This window comes from Chiloscyllium punctatum, chromosome 42, assembly GCF_047496795.1.
Source record: "Chiloscyllium punctatum isolate Juve2018m chromosome 42, sChiPun1.3, whole genome shotgun sequence".
NCBI classification, from domain to species: domain Eukaryota; kingdom Metazoa; phylum Chordata; class Chondrichthyes; order Orectolobiformes; family Hemiscylliidae; genus Chiloscyllium; species Chiloscyllium punctatum.
The window spans coordinates 13284611-13307685 of NC_092780.1; the positions used below are offsets into that span (position 1 = coordinate 13284611).

The following is a 23075-nucleotide window of genomic DNA, read 5'->3' on the forward strand; positions in this document are numbered from 1 at the left end:
AGATATAGTGGAATCTACTGGAGTGAAGTCTTGTTATGTATGTAGTTTGCTTCACATTTTATTCAATGAATAAAGGAATTCATACAGAACTATTATATGCGTGTGTTTGGCATGTACTTTCTTGCTCATATTTCATTCTAAACTTAGAATGGTTGAAGATAAATCTTTTAACATTTTAATTATACTTATATTGCTTTCACCCAGTAGATTATTGAAATTACTGAAGTTATCTCTCATATCTTTTAATATCTAATAGAGATGTCTGTTTGAACATCTGCTGTTAGGCTTTCATCCTTGTCATTGCAATGATTTTACTCAAGTCAAAAGTGACATCCTCTGTGACTTCACTGCAGTATCTTTCCTCACCCTTTCTGTAACTTCTAATATGGTCAAAAGTACCATCATTCCCCAACGACTTCCCTATGGCTGTCAGCCTGCCTCACTTATTTGCTTTCTCCAGCTACTGTCGTAGACTAAATATTCACAATCTCAACATCTTTCCTACTCAATCCCAAACTCTATGTTCTCTTCATCAGAGAGAGTTGACTGTAATCTCTGGCTCTGGCCAATTGCAGCCCACCTGTTTCATTCACCTTCAATATTATTATCTCCAGAGTCAGCCATTCTGAGGTCTCCCAGCTGATCCACCACTTCCATTTATTGTAAACTTTAGCTCATATAATTCTCTAATGCCATTATCCTATCTTGCACTAATGATTAGCAATTAGTCCTGTTTGCGATCGCCTTCAAAGACTCGCAGGCTAACAACATCTCAAACTTATTTAAGCCTTGAGCTTACTTCTTTGCCGCACTATTGGCAGCATGCCTTCAGCTAATTGAGCCCTATACTCTAATTCCTTTCTTCAACCCACATTTGTTCCACTATTAAAAGCACACCTCTCTAACAAAGTTATAGATTACCCCTCCTAACATCTCTTTCCTTGGTTAAATATTCAACTTTTGTCATTTTTCCACAATAAAAATATAATATAAAATAAATTCTATTTACTATCTCAAAGGCAATCAAGTAAAATTTGGGATGTAAACCTGGTAAAATGAATAATCAAGGAATTTATTTATTCTAATTTTGAAAGAATAGAAGTAAAATCATCCCACTATCAGCAACAAATTTTATGCAGAGAATTACTTTAGTATTGATAGTCTATTAAATATTCATATATATGGAACCACAGTAGTGGCAAAACTCAACATTTTAGCTCCACCCAAAGAGGAACACTTCAGTTTGCTACTCACACACAGTTCTAACCACTTAGGCCAGCTGCTTACCTTATAACAACAAGCAACTGTCAAATCAATAACAACTAGTACTTAAACCAACAGCCTTGATGCTACATCTGATGCATTATTCTCTAATTTCAAAACACTGCAAAAGAACCAACCTTCAGTAAAGAAACTGACAGTCATTCACTGAATCAATCTCAGTTGAACCCTTTTTAACCAACTCACTATGTTGACCAATTTTTAATGTATGTTTGCTTTTACAGCATCAGCCTGATTCCAATCCAATACAGAAAGTAAAAGAAAAGCTGCAGGCCATACTTCAAACGATGGGTCGATATTTTTCTTTGGCCTTGTTTTGATCTGTTAGAACTAGTTGCACTATAGCTCATAGTCAAAGCTACCCATCAGGAAAACTTCTCTGAGGGAAAAATGCCTACTTCAGAAAAGATATCAAGGCAATTGACACCATGTCACACAAGCCAAATCTGTTTAAAGATAATTTAAATCTCATTCTATTTTCCTAGCTGAAGAAGTGAAAGTGAACACTACTCAAGCATTATACTAAAGAAGATGGAAGCATACAGGAGAAAAGAGAGGTTGATGCTGCTGCTAATTTACAAAGTATTTATGCACCCAGTCTAAGAAACTCTAAAACACTAATTAAATGCCTTACCATACAGTTACTATTGTAACATACATTTTAGTTTCTCAAAGCTTTTTAAACATAAATGACAGAAAACATGCGACCTTTAAGAATTGAAAAAGTCTTCACCAACAAAGGGTTAACAGCACTGCAACTCACCTTGTCTGGATAGGAAACATGTACTGTAATGCATTTGCTGAATCGTGTATAAAGTTCTATGTGAATAAATGTACTAACAACAGTGATAAATTCTCTCCAGCATGGATCTCTTGGTACAGTTCAAAGCCATTAAAAACTGTAAATACTTTTCTCTCTTAACATTATTCAAACCTGTCAGTCTGAACAATCAGTCAAATCCAATTCATCACAGAGCATGTGGTAATCTTTTTGGAATGCAGAAAATTACTTCCAGATGTGGACCTCAGGAATATTTAAAAAACTGTTTGCCCCCTCTTCTAAAAAAAAACAATAAATTACTCAAATATATCAAAGTCAAGCTTTTCTTTCTCTTATGAAAATTGTTCTCAACCAGATGAGCATCTGCAAACTTGTCTGTTGAACCGAAGTGAACTGATGTTTATGTTGGAGAGAGCTAGCACTCAGCGATCTGACTTTAATAGAAAGTACTGTCAACATTCCAGTTAGTGGGTTGGATTCATGCTTTGTCACTTCTTCAGGAAAAAAAAGCGAACACAATCTTTATCAGGTATGAGAGATAGAGAGAAATAGTAAAGCTGAAACTCTGACAGGATTAAAATGCAAGGCTTGGTCTACAGTATATTTTGAGCAAAAACCTCATGTCCCATTTGTGCAGCAGCACTGAAATTAGACATTAGGATTTACAATTACAGCCAGCCAGTTGCTTTGTAGATTTTTGGAATGGGGTTTAACATGTATCATGATTCAAATAACTTTGTCAAAATAGGGCTCTGTGCATTTCGGAATTAGGGCAATCCTGAAATAATTTGAACTGATTCCAAAAATACTTTAAAATTTGGTATTTGCTCTTGAACTGGTTATGGCTGAATTTTTTAAAAAACTACCACTTGTTTGGGTTTCGGTTTTGCAGATATCAAATAGCTACAAACCTGTTTAGGCTTATGATTCTGTGCTTCAGAACGCATTATACAAAACTGATAAGAGCATTGTTGTTTGGTACACTTCAGAGTAAACCCCAAATCTGTGAATGCTTTGAATTATGAAACTTTAATTCAATAACAAAAAGGAGTAGAAATGCTTGGATTCTGGGAAACAGAAGCCTGTATAACCAGATGATAATAGCTCCACAGACATTAATTAATTGTTTAAAGGTATTAGGGACTATTCACAATGAGGTAAGATTGCTAAATTGGATTTCTATACGTTGAGTTGACTCCAGGATTATGGAACTGCTGATTGGAGATTGGAAGTAGCTGATCCTTTGTAACAGACAATAGTCCAGATAACTCCATCACGCTCTAGGGAAGTATCCCTTACTGACTCACTGGGGGAACTTGGAAGGGTACATTTATCATCGAATACTGGGGTTTCTCCAACTAGGTTCTTCATAAACCACAAAGCCCCGGCCTTCATATATCAGTTGGCTGTAGATGATCTGTTCCAAGAAAGCTGTGAATTTTTTCTGGTTCGATTCTGTCTACATCTTTTTAAAAAATGCACACTCTTTATCAGGTAAATAGAATGTGTACTTAAATCTGCACAAACACACCTATTTATGTATTATCAATAGTCATTCACTCAGCGTCATGCTTGCTTATAGCCTCAAGAAGCATGGTCCCTACACATTTCAAAACACAATTGTTCTAAAGCTTAATTAATATGCATTCACCAAATAAATATATTTTCCATAGGGAACATATTTTTTAAAATCATGCATGAGGGCTTTTTTTTGCAACACAGAAGACACTGATTTCAGGTTATTTACAAAAGATTCAGAGGTAACATCAGGATTTTTGTTCTCAATGAATGCTGCGACTTGGGAAAGCACTGCCTGTAGCAACAACAATAAATGAGAACTGGATAAATAATTGAAGGGAAAAAAATTGGGAGGCTCTGGGGAAAGAACAGGGTACAAGGAGTAATTGGATATCTCTACCAAAGAGCTGGCACAGGTTCAAAAGACCTTCCTTCTTTGTAACCTGATTCTATGATTTGCTTACATTTTGCCCATTGCTTTTCTCCTCCCTGCTAATGAAATTGCTATATCCTGGTGAATTTCATTGTGACAGCCATTCTACCTTGCCAGTAGAGCGCTCATCATTTGAGAAGCAGTAAATTTTAGTCATTAGGTTATTTGACCACAAAGCTCAGCCTGATCCTGGTCTTACCCAACAGACACACAAATTTTGTTTATTGGTGATGATGGGACAGTGATTGGACAGATATACTGACTGAGTTTCTCCTCATTGTGCTATGAGGGTTAAGACGAATTGTAGTGTTTAATTATCAAACCAGCTGAACACAGGTCAAGGATCGAACTTGAGACTTCCCAGGTCTGCAATCTTATCTTGAAGTGCAAAGAACAAGAAAAGCACTCAGCATAAATAAATGAACCAACTAAGAAAAGACAAATTCATGCCAATGAATAATTTGGAAAAGGCACTGTCTTACTAAATAAAACTGTAGTTTGAAATGGTAGTTTAAAAAAAAATGCCATTAGGATGTTAGCTGAACTGTCTAATTAAAAAACAGTTTTCACCAAAGTAATTATAAAGTCATTGAGTCATAGAGATGTACAGCAAGGAAACCTTTCGGTCCAACCCTTCCATGCCGACCAGATATCCCAACCCAATCTAGTCCCACCTGCCAGCACCTAAACCCTTCCTATTCGTATACCCATCCAGATGCCTTTTAAATGTTGCAATTGTACCAGCCTCCACCACTTCCGCTAGCAGCTCATTCCATATACGTATCACCCTCTGTATGAAAAGGTTGCCCCTTAGGTTCCTTGTATATCTTTCCCCTCTCACCCTAAACCTATGCCCTCTAGTTCTAGACTCCCCCACCCCAAGACTTTGTCTATTTATCCTACCATGCCCTCATAATTTTGTAATCTTCCATAAGGTCACCCCTCAGCCTTCAACACTCCAGAGAAACCAGCCCCAGCCTGTTGAGCCTCTCCCTATAGCTCAAACCCTCTAACCCTGGCAACATTCTTGAAAATCTTTTCTGAACCCTTTCAGGTCCCTTTCAGGTTTCACATCTTTCCGTTGGAAGGAGACTAGAATTGCACACAATATTCCAACAGTGGCCTTACCAATATCCTGTACAGCCGCAACATGACCTCCCAGCTCCTATACTCAATATTCTGACCGATAATTCTTCAGAAAAAAAAGAGTCAAGTAACACCTTATAATTTTGTGTGACCACAGTTTAAGAGGGAAGTGACTTTAAAACAAATGTACTGCCACTCTAGTTTTGAGGAAGGGTCACCAAATCTGAAATGTCAACTTAGATTTCTCTTCACAGATGCGGCCAGGCCTGCTGAGCATTTCCAGAAACTTCTGCTTTTGTGTGCCGCAATTCCATCTGTATTGTTGTCAGTAATTAACCACTCTCAATAAGAGAAAACATAACATTCAAAACGACTCTAACACACAATGTGCTTAAATAAACAGCACATTATGAGATTTCAGTGTTAAATTGGCTTTCAAAAGTTACATATATGTCACTGCTTCCCAATGAGACAAAAAAAACTGCAGATGCTGGAATCCAAAGCATTCGTGCAGGGGGGGCTAGAAGAACACAGCAAGCCAGGCGGCATCAGGAGGTGAAGCAATCAATGTTCTGGTACACCCGAAACATTGACTTCTCCACCTTCTGATGCTGTCTGGCTTGCTGTGTTCTTCCAGCCTCCTGCTTGTCTACTTCTGACTCCCAACCAGCAAGAATTGTGAATCTAGCAGAAACCGTCATTAAATTTTGCCAGATTTGCTCAGCCCAACTGTCAAAAAGACCTGTCTTCCTTGCATAGAAACTTTTCAAGTTCCACACAGGATAATTTATTTGCATTTTTCATGTATTGCATTATAAATACATTGGAGTTGGAGCCAGACACATGAAACTATGAGAACCATCAATGCAACCACCTCTCAAGAAACAGATTAAAATGGTCCAAATGTGAACTCTCAGTCACAGCAATCTCATAAACCTCTTGTTAAGCATATATCGTAACTAAATAAACTAAACGAACAAATAAGTGAGATCTTATCTTTCTGCACATCAGACTTTCCGCTCACCTCTACCCCCACAATAAATGTATTTTCTAACTTTGAAAATCGAACACACATGTTGGTCACTTGGGACTTAAACAACTAGAGGCAGGAGATTAGACTGTCACTAGGTCCACAGTGCGACAACTTTTCTCTCTCTCCCCCTCACCCTCTTCCCTTCTTTATTTTCTTTCCTTTGTTTTTTGGCACAGCGGCTGGAAAAATATCAGCAAATTCAGCCTACTGACAGACTGGGGCCAAGAACCAGGCTTCAGACACAGCTCCGATTCCCACAGGCGGACAGACTGATCGAAAACAGAACACAGTCTAGGCATTACAAGACCTGAACCAGAGCCAATCCGTAAACATGCGGCCTAGAAAACACATTATCGGCACCTAATTTCTCAGTAACTCTTCTCCCATCACCCCCACCCCCTCTTCCCTCGGATAGCTGAAATATTCACAAGAATAAAACCCGTAAAACCATTCCCACTGTCAAAACTGTGTCCGATTGCGAAGTTTGCACCAACCTTGTGTCTGGGATTCTGGTAAGAGGCAAACACTGGTGTCAAATCCGTTTGGACAGAAAAGCCGAATGTCGAAAAGGAGACGAACGCAGGTTAACTGTGTAAACTTTTAGAAACAGGAAAAACAAAGCTGTAATACGAGAACCCTGCCGATGTCATCAGCTCAGCAAGCCAGTTGAAACCCTGTGACTGCAGACTCCCGAACACATCACTCACTGCACCCACCTGTCGAGCATTGCATTGGATTTGCAAGCTTCTGTGATTTCCTGTCTGTCCGCCTGGCAGCACAGTCTGTGCACTGGCAGCAGAAGGATTACAGGGAATGACACAGGCACTTACAGTACAACAGCAACATTGTGAAACACAAGAGTTACTGCTCAGCACTTTAGAGAGAGAAAAAAAAAATCAGCTCTCCCCGACTGATTTGGAAATTTAACCAGTGAGAAGTGAACGCCACAGCCCATAACGATCCCAGATATGGTTCTGGATGTGTTCCAAAACGCCAGAGCACAGCAAAGACTGTGGTCATCAAAGGTGCTATCAATGGTCTGTGTGTATTTACTAGGCAACAGAACTCAGTCGAGGTTTTTGCCCTGGAGTTCCGGCTGGATGTACATGTGTGCACGGTAGTGAGAGCCGGCCAGGTTTAACTGGAGAACCCTCTATCCCCCTCCTCCAAAACACATACACAAAGTGAAACCAATTCTCACTCACACAAAATGCCACTAAGAACCAGAGAGTGACTGGCAACTTCCATCTCAAAACAAGGCAGCAACGATTTCTGGAGAGGGGAGCACGGGAAATAAATTGGCGAAGGAAAATTATTCTTCAGCAAAACTACTTTTCAATTTGATTCCCTTCGGATTCTAGCTGTAGTTTTAAACTTGCACTGTTCTAGGGCTAAGAAATTGCGATCTTCAACCGAAACATACATCAGGTAGGCATCGGGAACACTGTTGCAAGCACCTACGAGCATCGGTGTTGTGCTCATTTTATGCCCCCTAGGTGAGTCTTTCCTTCATTGTCCAATGGAAGCCACACTTCAAATATCACACTTAAAATTCAACATGTTTGTGCGCGAGGAATAGTGGCTATTATGCTTCTACTACTACAACCCACATCGTCTTTTGGTACCAATTCAGGACGCGGGAGGGCCAGAATTCTATCTGGAATGTTTCTGCTCCTACATTCTGCCATGATAAGCAAGTCATACATTGCTTCAGAATAGAAACCAATTAATCTAAGTCAAAAAAAAACTTGAGAGAATGACCCCTGACCAAGTGGGAAAAGATAGTTCAGTAAAAACTGGAAACTTTCAGCAGGTCAAATGAGATGCATGGTCGTTGACCTGAAAAGTTTACAGCTTTTCCCTATGCAGATGCTGCCTGATCAAAAAAGTATTTTTCGCAGTTTCCGAATTCCAGCACTGACTACAAAATCCTCCCTCCACCTCATGGAATACTTATAAAGCTGCCCCAAATTAAGTCAATATATTGACTCATAGAGCGTGAAAAGAGGCCATTCAACTCATCATCCCTGTTCTATGAAAGAATTGTCCAATTATCTCCACTCCAGACCCGGATTTTTTCAGGATTATATTCAATTCCCTTAGGAAAGTTATCACTGCATCTGCTTTCTCCATCCTGGTTCGGAATAACAAGTTGATGAGTTGAAAAGCACTAATTTCGCATTGTTTTTCACCATTTATCTGAAATAAATCTCCTCAGCTTTACTGACCCTCAACCAACAGAGACAATTTCTACATGTCTACTCCATCGAAGTCTCTCACCAATTAAATTAAAATCGGATTTGAAATGGCATGTCAGTCAATCTTATTTACCTTGAAATAAATACATAAATAGTGATTTGATGCAAAATATAAACAAAGAAAAGTCTTGGAATGTCAGCCAGTATTTCTGGAGAAATACAGTGTTATTTTTTTCAGATCGATTATCTTTCATGAGAACTTGTTATTTCAAATTTTCAGGTCCTCAGTATGTTCTGCTTGCTTTAATAATTTGATCTCACTTGATTCTAGGGCTACTAATTCAAACGCACTGCGCACATCATATTCTCTAAATCGTTTTGACACAGCTCGACTGCAGAAATTTGTAAATTGATACAAATTTAAACCTGAACAGCTTTTTGTTTTGAATATCGCCTTTCCATACTTGAATCAAAAAGAATTTGGCAAAATCAAATTATGAAATATTTTAATGCTCAGTGCAGAGAAAAACACCAGAGAATTCTAACATCACACCATTTTTACAAGAAAGTGGCAAATTTTAGTAATGCTTGATTTCTTGAAGCATTTTCAAGTGCCTCCGATTGATTCAAATATGCACTGCTTAGCAGCCAGAAACATTGCATTGCACTTAAGCATGACCTGTCTATGGATCTGATACCGAAAACTGAAAGCAGCTGCTATCACCTGCACACCATTAATTATTCCACCACATGCTAAGCATCGAAAGATTTACCACAACTAGCTCAATTTTCATTCCAAGACACGTTAAACCAATAGTGTGATACTCTGGCAAGGGGGTTTATGTGACACAGTGGTAATGCTGACACCTCTGAGTCAGAAAGCCTGGTTTTAAGTCCCACCTGGTCCGGAGTTGTGTAAAAACATCTTTGAATGGATTGGTTTAGAAAATATCTCTGAGACTCTGACAACAGTATTGGTGGGATATTCCTTTCCTGAGATGTGGCGGGCAGGGCAAATCATCAGTTGAATTGCCCCGGAGAGATACTCCCCATCATCCCAACAGCTCAGCAATTACATTTGGGCACAAAGTCCGAGATTGACCTTCCTGGCTCACCAATTATGACCTTTAAGATGTCGAGTAATTACCACTTAAGGAGCTCATCCTGGATGTGAAAACAGGAAAGTTCAGGTCTCATTGATTGAAAGAAGGTAAACACCCTTATGATGCCATCTAGAACTTGGGGCTTCATTGACCTAAAACACAGTAAGAGTTCCTTTAAAAGTGGAGTTGATTCTTGCTAATCCTCAGATAATGCCTACAAGTAATGATGGGGACAGTGGCTCTTCTGGAACCTCAGGAAGAAACAGTGCCACCATTTACTGTTTACATTTACTATAACACAATGCAACAAAGTCCAATCTTGGCTTAAGCCTGAGATTTCATGAGTTCTTATAAAAGGTCACTTGACATGAAACTTTAATTCTGTTTCTTTTCACAGATGCTGACTGACCTGCTGAATTTTTCAAGCATTTTTGTCTTTATTTCAGAATTCTAGTATCTGCAGTATACTGATTTTGTCTTATTGAAATTTCAACATTTTGTTGGCATCATTCATCCAGCCTGCAAGCTGAAAACACACACCTTTGCACAGGCTCATAAAAGCACACTTGTACAATACTGCAAAATAATCCAAATTGTACACTGTCAGCATCTAAAACACATAATATAACCAAGCAGTTTCAGCACAGCATCATAAAGGGGAAATCATGCCTGACAAATTTATTACAGTTCTATGAGGTAAGTGTTATAAAAGATAAAGGGGAATCAAGAGATATAATATATTTGGATTTCCAAAATAAGTTTGATTAGATATCGCACATATGGCTACTTAGTAAGACACAATCCATGGTGTGAGGGGTTGTACAATAGAATGCCCATAGGCTTAGCTAACTAATAGAAGACAGAGGAATGGACAGCGTGGTGCTGGAAAAGCACAGCAGGTCAGGCAGCACCTGAGGAGCAGGAGAATCAACTTTTCGGGAATAAGCCCTTCATCAGGTTTTTTTCAGAATGGCAACCATTAACTAGTGAAGTACCACAGGGGTCAGTGTTGGGGCCACAATTATTTACAGTATTGTGGATGACACAGTTTAATATACTCTCATCCAGTTGGAAGCCAAAACAAAAATAGATGGAAATGCAAGTTGTGAGATGTCAGAGAGTCTACAGAGGGCAGAGACAAGTTAAATGAGTGGCCATAAAAATTCAACAAATGGAACACAATATGGGAAAATGTGAGTTTACACACTTTGGCAGGAAGAATACAGGAGTTGAGTATTATTTAAATGAAGGAAGATTGCAGAAAGTTGCAGCTTGGGTCAGTTTCGGTTTTGGTCCCTTATCTAAGGAAAGATATACTGGCATTGGAGGCAGTTTAGAGAATGCTCAAGTTGAATCATCCTGGGTATGGGGTGACTGTCTTATGAACCAAAGTTGAGTAGATTGAATCTGTATTTCAATGGAACTTAGAAGAATAAGAGTTGACCTTATTGAAACATTGGGTAGCACAGTAGCTCAGTGGTTAGCACTGCTGCCTCACAGTGCCAGGAACCCAGGTTCAGTTCCAACTTCAGACAACTGTCTATGGGGAGTTTGTATGTTCTCCCCCTGTCGGTCTCTGGGTGCTCTGGTTTCCTCCCACAGTCCAAAAACGTGCAGGTTAGCTGGACTGGCCATGCTAAATTGCCCATAATGTCCAGGGATATGCAGGTTAGGTGGAAAATGGATGGTTATAGGATAGGGGGTGGGTCTGGGTGGGATGCTTTTCTGACAGTCAGTGCAGACTCAATGGGTCGAATGACCTGCTTCCACCCTGTAGGGATTTTATGATACTTAACAGGGTAGATGCTGAAAGGTTGTTTCCCACTGCGAAATAATAAAGGACAAACAAATAAAGCAGTGTTCCCCAAGGATCTGTTTTGGGACCATTGCTGTTTGTCATTTTTATAAATGACCTGGTGGAGGGGCTAGAAGGTTGGGTGAGCAAGTTTGTGGATGATACGAAAGTCGGTGGAGTTGTTGACAGTGAGGAAGGATGTGGCAGGTTACAGTGGGATATAGATAAGCTGCAGAGCTGGGCAGAAAGGTGGCAAATGGAGTTCAATGTAGCTAAGTGTGAGGTGATTCACTTTGGTAAGAGTAACAAAAAGATGGGGTACTGGGCTAATGGTCGGATACTTGGTAGTGTGGATGAGCAGAAAGATCTTGAAAACAGATCTCTGAAAGTTGCCACCCAGGTAAATAGTGTGGTGAAGAAGGCATATGGCGTGCTGGCTTTTATTGGTAGAGGAATTGAGTTCCGGAGTCCTGAGGTCATGTTGCAGTTGTATAAGACTCTGGTGCAGCCACATCTGGAGTATTGTGTGCAGTTTTGGTCGCCATACTACAGGAAGGATGTGGAACGGCTGCAGAAGAGGTTTACCAGGATGTTGCCTGGTATGGGAGGAAGATCGTATGAGGAAAGGCTGAGGCACTTGGGGCTGTTTTCATTGGAGAAAAGAAGGTTTAGGGGTGACTTGATAGAGGTGTACAAGATGATTAGGGGTTTAGATAGGGTGGACCATGAGAACCTTTTTCCACGTATGGAGTCAGCTATTACGAGGGGGCATAGCTTTAAATTAAGGGGTGGTAGGTATAGGACAGATGTTAGGGGTAGATTCTTTACTCAGCGAGTCGTGAGTTCATGGAATGCCCTGCCAGTAGCAGTGGTGGACTCTCCCTCTTTATGGGCATTTAAACGGGCATTGGATAGGCATATGGAGGATAGTGGGTTAGTGTAGGTTAGTTGGGATTGGATCGGCGCAACATCGAGGGCCAAAGGGCCTGTACTGCGCTGTATTCTTCTATGTTCTATAACTCAGAATAAGAGTTGCATATTTAAGACAGAGATGAGGAAGAATTTCTTCTCTCAGACAGAAGTGAATCTTTGGAATTCTTTACTGCAGAGGGCTGTTGAGGCAGAGTCGTCAAGTACATTCAAGGCTGAGATGGACAAGTTTTTAATTAGTAAGGGAATTCAGGGGTTTGGGGAAAAGTCAGGAAAATGAAGTTGAGGATTAACAGATCAGCCATGAGCTCGTTGAATGGTAGAGTAGATTCAGTGGGCCAAATACCTATTTCTATTCTTATGTCATTTGGTCTTATATTATCAACAGTCTTTATGAATTGCCAAATAGTAAAAAAAACTTTAAATGAATATGCTGGAAGTACAGCATATGTTGATCACTGTTCAGTGATCCTCTGCTGGTAAGCATTATTTGTGAACAACATGAGTTTTGCGTTCAATGTGGTAGCAACATTTTCGACTGCAGAATAGCTAGCAGATTGGGCCTGGGTTCATTCATAAAAGATGGCCACAGGCCAAGGTTATTCAACCCCCTACAGCAATATCCCAACACGAATCAGAATACTTAGGAGGGGAGTGCTAATTACTCCCTGTCAAACCTGACAACCACAAAAGCTTGCAGCACAGTACATCAGAAAAACAGAATGAATGTCCATTTTTATAATATATACAAAAAGTGGAATTCAGCTCACATTTGTGATCTTGATGGGCAAGGCTAATCAGTTTTGGAGTGTGGACAGGAACTTTAATTTCACAGGCATTCTGAAAGTATATTTAGTAACAATTAACAGCAAGATAAGTTTGAAACTAACTTTAGTACAATCTCGATAAAAAGGAATAAAACAAGGTAAATTGCAGAATATTTTCTTCAGATGTTTGTTTCTTTGCAAAAAGAAGAAAACAATTTCAGCTAGAATACTCTTTTAATTTGACGATCAGAAGTTCTCTAATATCTCATATTTTTGATCAAAATTATGACTGTTCATTTTGGAAATAGTGCAGCTTTAAACATGGTTTCCAAAGCCCTCCTTTTTCCTATAATAAGAAAATGAAGTTGCTGATTGGAACTAGACAGAACACGAACAATCAATTTGTCACCCAGCATTTAACATATGTGAAACTGGTGAGTTCCAACTAAACTGAAGACTAGTATGAGAGGCCATTTCGTTTTTAAGTCAGGACGGAGAATTGCTCGAAATACAATACTATAGTTTAACATGAGCAGCAGGAATCAGAACTGAAATCTTGAGTTGGCAGAGAGAGTTATCATTTCAATATCATACCATGGAGGTGTGCAGCAATAGCTGTTCTCTCTGTTCCTCCTACGTTGTGTCATTCAAGTGGCAATTGTACTTCCCAACTTCAATATGACTTGTTTTTTAAGTTTTAACTGTCGTCACTGAATCTGAAGAAAGTTTTCTTTGCTGTCTCATGTGTCAATGTTACTCATCTGTGGATAAACACACAATCTCTCATCTCACACTCACGATGACTCTTTAATGATGTTTTTGTAGGCAGCACTATTCAAGGCTGCTATAGTTTATGTAGACACTACAGTGTGCTGTTTTAAAAGCTATCAGCCCAGAAGGAAGCTGTTTGCTCCCATCACAACTACATAACACTTCTATACATTTCCCTACAGACCCTTTTTCTTAATTCACATCCAGTTTAAAACCTACATAACACAGTTTCTTGGTAGGGTTTTCCACATTTAATTGCCGGAAAAAAAAAGCCCAACCTTTCCCTTCCTTCTTTTAATAAATATTAAATTTATATTCATCTAATTATTGTTTCACAATCAATAGAGATAGATTTTTATTTGGTCATCGAAATTCCTCAAATTCTAAGAGCTTAATTAGACATTTAAGCTCATTCTTGTTGAAATAGGGTGCTACTGTGTTAAATGTCTTTGCATAATTGAAATCCTTCATTCCTAGAATCATTTTAATAAATCTCTGCTATACCATCTTTGACCCTACTAACTCTTAAAAAGTCAGACCCCCCCATTTCTCAGTAATTCCAATAGCTCTTGACCAATCTTGTTCTTCCTGGTTTACATTTTAGTCTCAACTGACAGAAAACCTTTGACAAACTTTTGTGAAAGATATAAACCATCACTCAGCAAAACTAAGCAGCAAAAGCTCAAATGGATGTATTTTCCTAAAATGGGTACATTTTATTAACTCATGTTCTGTCAAGGCATTTAGCCTTTGTCAATACTTTTTTGCAACAGATGTATCAATGTTTAGTACAACCAAGCAGTGAAAGACCAGTCCAAAATGAGTGCATTGTCCTGAAACAGCTATCTTTCCAAACTCATGCATTGTACTACTACCTTCGCTCTGATCTTTGTATTTCCTTAACACTTAACTTTGTTTTATTTCATCTCTCTACAGAGAGTCGTGAGCACAGCCCAGTCTATCACTCAAACCAGCCTTCCATCCACTGACTCCATCTACACTTACAGCTGCCTCAGGAAACCAACTAACATAATCAATCTCCCATGCCGACAACACTCTCTTACACCCTCTTCCATTAGGCAGAAGATATGAAAATTTGAATACACGTACAAACAGATTCAAAAACAGCTTCCTCTTATCACACTTTTTACCCGACCTCTTAAAAGTTAATTCCAATCTCTCTCTCTGCACCTTCTCTGCAGCTGTAATACTGTATTCTGCATTGTGTTTTGCTACCATGATGCACTTTGTACAGTAACATCTGCCTGTACAGCATGCAAAGCAACACTTTTCACTATATCTCAGCACATGTGACAACAATAAATCAATCAATCATTATAATTTCATTAAATGAAACCAACAGCACAGGTCCAACCAGGAGAAAGTGAGGACTACAGATGCTAGAGATCAGAGCTGAAAAATGTGTTGCTGGAAAAGCACAGCAGGTCAGGCAGTATCCAAGGAGCAGGAGAATTGACGTTTCGGGTATATGCCCGAAACGTCTATTCTCCTGCTCCTTGGATGTTGCCTGACCTGCTGCACTTTTCCAGCAACACATTTTTCAGCACAGATCCAAGCCATTTAACACAGCTGGTATAAGCAAGTATTTATAATTTACAACACGCTTCTTCCATTCTAATGACCTGTTTCCATCCTAACTACGTAACTATCTATTCTTTTCTCTGTCAGGCATGCATCAAGCCTCGAATTAAGTGCTTCAATGTTATTTGCTTCAACCACTATGTAGCACCAAGTTCCACATTCAGTTCATTCTCTCAAAATTTGATGCTGCCCTGCAGCGTGAATCCTTAGACCAAGGTTTCCTAATACAAAGTGGTTAATTTTCACTTTCAGCAGAGTTGGAAAACAGGCATAAAAAACTGGATATCGCAGACCCAATTTCCATTTCATCGAATTCACTGGTAAATAAATCCTGAGGAGATGTAAATTTGGCAGATTTTCCATCATTAGCAGTATCAATGGGAGCAAAACTATTCAAAAAGATTCAAACAAGAATGTCTTCTCCCACTGCTGATGCATTCGTACTGGCCAGTAGTAATAGAGAGAACAGATTCTCATTTTCCACAAAAAAAATCAATTTGAGTTCAAACCCCAGCTTACAACTTAGTTCAACATTTCTAGATTTGTTTTAATAATGAATAAAATGTAAATAAACGTACCACATTTCTCAGAGTTTATCTGCATTCCCAAGGGTACGAATGCTACATCAACCAGAGTACCTGTAAACATAAAATGTCAAACTGTTAGCAGCATATTATTGAAAAAAAATCAACCACGTCCAAAGAAAAATGAATAAATCCATTGTTGAGATGTCTTTGATCACTAATGTAATATTATAATCATTCATCACTTATTCACGGCATTGAATTTTGTATGGAATCATTCATTTCTATATTCTGGGCAATCGTGATGGTTTATTGAGTCTATCTATTGATTATCTGAGCTATTCAAACCAGACAATTTCAGGTTGAATTCTTGTCTTGTTCTATTCTGTGAAACTCAATTCAACTCCAGGACTTGAGCAAAAATATTAAGGTTCACACTCCAGTGCAACCCTAAGGAAACAGTGTACTGTTGGAGGTGACATCTTTGACTTAGACATTAAATCTAGGTCCTCTCGGATCTCTCAGGGTGACATAAACGTTCATATGGCACTACGTCAAAAGCAGAGTCAAAAAGTGTGGCACTGGAAAAGCACAGCAGATCAGGCTGCACTCAAGGAGCAAGAGAATCGATGTTTTGGGCATAAGGACCTCATCAGGATTCAAAGAAGAGTAGGGCAGTTATCCCAGGTCAATATTTATCCCTTAATCAATACTGCAAATTCATATTGTTCCATCAATCACATTACTGGATGGATAATGATGAATCTCTTTCTCTTGGCGCAAGAGTCTAGAACAAGATTGCATAATCTCAGGAAGGGGGATGATCACTTTGGATTGAGATGAGGAGAAAACATTTGCACTAAGATGGTTGTGAATTTTTGGAATATTCTAGCCCACAGGGCTATGAATACCCAGTATTTTTTAATATATTCAAGACTGAGATAGATTGGTTTTTTGTTGGTTGCTAAAATAATTAAAGGTTATGGGAATCAGGCAGAAAAGTAGAGTTTTGGCTGAAAATCAAATATGTTGAATGGAGCAACAAACTGTGTGGCCTATTCCATCTCTTATTCCTTCTGTAATAATGTTCTCAAAGGCATTCCCTTACCGTGAGGTGGCATTTCCCAATGTTCCTTATCTCCAAATTTCTATTATTTATAAATTTCACTACAAGTAAATACCACAGGCTATTTGGCTATGGGGTATCAGAGTAAAGCCATATATAGTTCTCACCAAATATCCCACATACACTTCTAATTGTAAGTCAAAGGTCAATTACTTAGTTAAGAACAATGGCAACAGTTCTAAATCAGGAACATTAGACAGAATGGAGGCTTGAAAGTCAAGGGCTATGGCATGAAATAAAATTGTATATATACACAGCAAACTTTGCTTTAATCAGTACATTAAAAACCAGCTCTCCCGATCAACCAGCAAAAATTTTATACTTGAAATACTGGACATTTACTGTTTTATTGCGATCTCCACAATGTCCGAATAGTCTGTTGAGGGTGAGAGCGAGAAACCTCTCTACCATTAAGTTTTATTTAAGGCAAAGTTGCATTATTAAAGTGATTTATGCTGTAAATGATGTGTACGCCCCGCATTACATTTCCATTACTTAACATGTGGTTTTTACATTTATTACGTGGACCCCTTGATCAATCGGAATGTTTTATCAGCTGGCACGCTCCTAGTCCTATAGGTGCCAGTTAATAAAACGTTTGCTGTTTATATAAAATAGCATCTAAAAGGTGCTAAAGGATGGATAAGGTGGATAATCAAAGGTTCTTTCTCAGGTTGAATATTTCAAATACTAGGTTAAGGTGAGAGGAGTAAAGTTTAAAGGGGATGTGTGAGGCAATTTTCTTTTTACGCAGAGAGTGGTAGGTGCCTTGAACACACTGTCAGTGGAGGTTGTACAAGCACATTTGGTAACAACATTTAAGAAGCATTTAGACAGACACATCAAGAAGACAGGGATTAGAGGGATATACAGACCACAACAGGTAACTGGGATTAAGTTTTGATTAGAATCACAGTCAGCGCAGACATAGTGGGTCAATGAGCCTGTTACTGTGTTGTACTGTTCTATGTTCTATGTACTTCTTGGAGGAGGTTGCTTATGCCTGCTGCATTTCCTACACTATTACTGTAACTACTTTTCAAAAGTACATCCAGTGGTTGTGAAAGGCGAATTAGGAGCAGGCATAGACCATTCAGACTCTCGAGTCTCCTCCACCCATCAATAAGATCATGGTTGATCTGATTTCGCCACATTCCACCTGCCCCAATAACCTTTCATCACCCTGTTTGTCAAGAAGCTATTGGTGCCTTAAAAAATTTCAAATGTTCTGCTTCCACTGCCTTTTCAGGCAAAGTGTTCAAAGAGTCTAACCCTGTGAGAGGAAAAAATTCTCATCTCCATCTTTAATAGGCTACCCAAAGTTCTAGATTCTCCTACATCTTTTCCACATCCACCCTGTCCATACCTCTTCGAATATTGTATCTCTCAATCATAATACTTATTCCTCTTCTAAACTCCAGTCTAGAGTTGAGAGTGTGGTGCTGGAAAAGCACAGCAGATCAGGCAGCATTCGAGGAGCAGGATTCCTGATGAAGGGTTTTTGCCCGAAACGTCAATTTTCCTGCTCCTCGATACTGCCTGATCTGTTGTGCTTTTTCAGCACCACACTCTCAACTCTAATCTTCAGCATCTGTAGTTCTCACTTTCACCTATATACAAGTCTAATCTATTCAAAGTCGAGAGTGTGGTGCTGGAAAAGCACAGCAGGTCAGGCAGGAGCAGGAGAATCAACATTTCGGGCATAAGCCCTAATCAGGAATCCCATCTCCAGCATCTGCAGTCCTCATTTTCTCCACGCTGATTTCAACCTGACCTCCAGCATCTGCAGTCCTCACTTTCTCCTAGTCTGTTCAGCCATTCCTCATAAGACAAGTTGTCCATTCCAGGTATTAGTAAAGTAAACTTTCTCTGAACTACATCCAGCATTCTGAAATCCTTCCTTAAAAAAGGAAAGCAATAAATGTACACGGTCCCCGTGATGCAGTCTCACTAATAAATGAAGCATAACCTCCCTACTTTTGTATTTAATGTCCTCACAATAAACAATAACGTTCTATTAGCTTTTCAAATTACTTGATGTACTTCCCTATTAACCTTCTACAAACCATACACTAGCGCACCGGGTCTCACTGCACCTCAGAGCTCTGCACTCTTTCACTATTTTTTTCATTCTTGCTGTCAGAATGGAACAATTTCATTTTCCCACATTATACCTTATCCACTCACTTAAGCTACAGTTATCTCTTTGTAGCTCCTATGTCATAACTTACTTTCCAATCTAGTCTTTTGTCACCAGCGGACTTAGCAACAATCCCTTTGGTACTATCATCCAATACATTTACAGTAACTGTAAAACATTGTGGTCCCAGCACTGATCCCTGCGACACATCACTCATTACAACTTGCCAACCAGAAAATGACCCATTTATACCTATTCTTTCTTTCCTGTTAGTCAGCAAATTTTCTATTCATGTTACCACCACACTATGAGTTTATATTTTCTGCAATAACCTTTGATGTGGCACCTTATGAAATCTAAGTATACTATATTCACCGGAACCTCCTTATCCATAGTACATGTTACTTTCTTATAGAACTCCAGTAAGCTAACTAAATATGACTTCCCTTTCACAAAATGAGGTTGAATCAGGCATGTCTCACCCCTACAGTATCACCTAGACTACTGGCTAGGAAATATATAAGGGTGTGGATTGTTAATCTTCTAATCAACATGTGCTGTGGTTAAACACCTGACACTTAGCCTGCAATGGGCAACTGGCTGATTGAGTCGCCATCAAGGGAGCAGAATGCCGTTCTTCAGTTTCAAACATATTTAAACATTGAGCTTTTTCATTATCAACTCAATTAATATGACAGAGCTTTCATCCCTGGAGTCAGAAGGTTTATGTGAAACTCCAAGACTTAAACACAAAAGTTTTGCTGAGATTACATACAAAATCAAGAGAGTGCTGCAAGTCTTTGAAATATTATACTGAGGACCTAGCTGCTGCATTTGCCTCCAAAACAAAATGATGACACTTGAAAAGTAACCCACTAATTATGAACCACTGTGGGAGATCTGGGAGACGTGATGAGACCGTTTAGAAAAATGCATTGAGTTTTCCTGGAAATCATGGGATACAAATGCACTACAACATACAGACCTGAATTCCTCCGTCAATATCTAATGCTGAACTGCAAGATCTCAGGCTAGACAACATTTGAGGCTTTCTTCAGACAGGAAAGATATATTCAGCCTAAACATTTGTACCCAATGTTTTGCAGTGACAGTTGATAGAAATAAGTATGAATGGAAGTATTGCACGGGTCCAGTGAGGATAGAGTATCCTAATCACAGCTCACAGTCCACATGTGCACTCTCTGTTTTGGCTCATACGTCCCTTGGACGAAGCACTGGAAAAGAAATTTCTGGGAATTATATCCCAATGCAAGTTAGGAGAGGGAAACAAAAAGGAAAATTGGTAATTATCTTTAAAATAAATAAACAGAGATCTGCTAATCTGCTTGGTCATCTAGTTCAATTTAATACATTGAAAGCCAATCCATCAAGATGTCTTTAATTGATCTTTATTGCACCTTAATAAAAACTCTGTAGCACACAATTTCAAAACCTCAACTATTTTCTCAGGTGTGACTGAGTTAACGTTGAAATAAATTCAGTTTTGTTTTCCTTCATGTGTTAAATACAGCAAAACACCATTTAATCATTTCCCGATTTCAAACACGATTATCGATGCACATTCAATGCTTTTAAAATAAACTCAATTTTATTTTTATTAATTTATCTTACTTGCACCATCAGTAAAAGATACTATTTGAATCAACTTGCTCCTTTCTTATTCTTGACCATTAAAAAGTCTTATTTGTTTCCTTATAAAAAAGCAATGCATCTCGTCAGTTCCCTCACTGTAAATTCATTTCTAGAAAAATGGATGCAAATAGCTTAGAATGATTTATCTACTTATTCGATTTACAACGTGGTCAGAAACAATCATCTTCTTCTTAGGGTGTTGTTTAAGACTAAATAAGACATTCTTGCACTCTGGAAGTGTGGCTCCTGAGGTGACTAAACTGTCCGGTGCTGGAACCACATTTCTGACCACAAATGAGGCAGCTGGGGTTTAGAAAGGTGAGTGGGTTTGGGGGGGGGGGGGGAAACAGGAGCGCCCTGATTTGTAAATGGTCCTTCGTCATGGCTTTCACCTGGGCCTCTCAGAGATGTTCAAGATTGTTGGCACCTTTAAAAACACTTCTTCTCCAATTTGGACAGACTTCAAGAAGAGATTTTTTTTTAAAAAAATTCATTCCAGGGTGATAGGATTGCTGGTTAGGCCTGCATTTATTGCCAATCCCTTAATGCCCAGAGGGCAGTTAAGAGTCAACCACAGTGCCATGAGTCACAAGTAGGCCAGACCAGGTAAAGATGGCAGTTTCTTTCCCTAAAGGACATTAGGTCATTATTAGATGACCTCATTTCAAGGTCATCATTAGAATCTTAGTTCTAGATTTTTACTGAATTCAAATTCTACCATCTGCTGTGGCGGGATTTGAATCCACGTCCCCATAACGTTACATGGGCCTCTGGTTTAACATTCCAGTGATAATACCACTAAGGCTGTCACTTCCTCATCGCCGATACCTATAAGTCAGTGGAGATATTGTATTTTTTCTAGCAAACTTTGAGAACAGACTCAAAACATTTTCTCTGTCCTCCTGGTAATTCCTTGCCGTGATGGAACTCGGTGGAGAAAGCTCGTTTAGTGTCAGGAATACCAGGTGATACAGCTGATCCAACACAGCTGGTTGATAGCAACCAGTGCCTCAATGCTGGAGGATGTTGGCCTGAGAGAGAACATTGATATTGTAATGCCATTGGATTTGCAATGTGATTCTCCTTGGTGATTTTAATGCTGGGAAACAACAGGTCAATGTCAGTTATTGACAGCTATAGTCGAAATCAGGAATCAACTCTATGAACAATCACAAAGTCTGAGCTCTGACAAATGCAATTTTTTTCCAAATCGTTTTCTTTCCTCTAATTTTGTTCCATTTTAATCTCCTCTCTTAAAGGCATAATTTGTTAGATACAATACTAGAGTCCTCCAAATGGTTAATCTTCATGAGCCAAGGCAATCAATGTTGCTACATTATTCATTGAAAGGCAATGAAAGGCATTTAGAGTGATCCTGTCAAACAAATATAGTTAGGAGAAGGGCATTTCTGCCCATCCTGTTATTTAGCAAGGGAACTGTGATCGTGCTAACTGCCTCAGATTAGGGGCAAATCTTAATACCTCCTGGAAATACATCAGTCAAAAACTTTATTTACTTGGCTATTGGGAAAATATTCCTGTCCTTATTTTTAAGAAATATAACTTCACTGTTCCTGAGCATAGTTATCAATCTGCAAAGAGGCAGGTGTTAAATTTAAGTAAATTTGGTGACAGTAATGTGATCTGATCATAGATTTCCCTCCGGAGTTAACAGAACCTCATCATTTTAACTGTACATGGCTAGTGGCAGCAATGGCCTTTACCAACTATCATTCCCATCTGTGACCATCACTCTGCACCAAGTAGGTATTACACATCATGTTAAACAAGGAATCATTTAAATGTGGATACAGCAGGGAGCTTTGGTCAAAGGAAGCAGATGTAAAATGAACACACTTCTCTAAACTGTAAAACAAAACAGTCAATAAAAATAATTGTTGTGTGATTTTAATCATGAGGCAGGATTTCTGATTTGTATTGCTTGTTTCATTTGGTAGTATTCTTTCAAAGTTAGCAAATCCCATGAAAAGGATCATGGAATTTTAAATGCAAATTGAGTTTGGAATACATTCTTGTTTCCCCCATTGCTAAGAACCAAACTGCAGCAAGATTTAACTAGCAAACATGTCTAACTTTAAAATTGAGTTATTGGCAAAATCAGATTGACAATGTGATTAAAATTGTCTAATTTCTTTTTGTAATTATGCCACTTCTGGTTTTATTAATCTTAAATATGTCAAGTAGTACTATTAAAAACATTTTTGAAGAATTTGCATTGAAACTGATTGTGTCAGGCCATGGTATATTTCATGTTTGGCAATACCCAAATGAGTTTCAGCAGGAAATATTGTTTTTGTCAGTTCTAAAATGGAA

At 38.8% G+C, this 23075-nt stretch overlaps 1 protein-coding gene across 13 annotated transcripts in view; it reads right to left on the reverse strand.

Annotated features, from left to right (window-relative positions):
* raraa (retinoic acid receptor, alpha a) overlaps positions 1 to 23075 on the reverse strand; it is a 571472-nt gene that overhangs the window by 291313 nt on the left and 257084 nt on the right. For 11 of the 13 annotated variants that reach the window (XM_072561430.1, XM_072561419.1, XM_072561418.1 and 8 more), the window contains one exon: positions 15877 to 15936. In XM_072561430.1, the coding sequence (XP_072417531.1) occupies positions 15877 to 15936 (60 nt within the window). Of the gene's footprint in view, positions 1 to 6626; positions 6786 to 12928; positions 12999 to 15876; positions 15937 to 23075 lie in introns of those variants that run through there. The other 2 variants (XM_072561423.1, XM_072561422.1) reach the window with 2 other exon arrangements.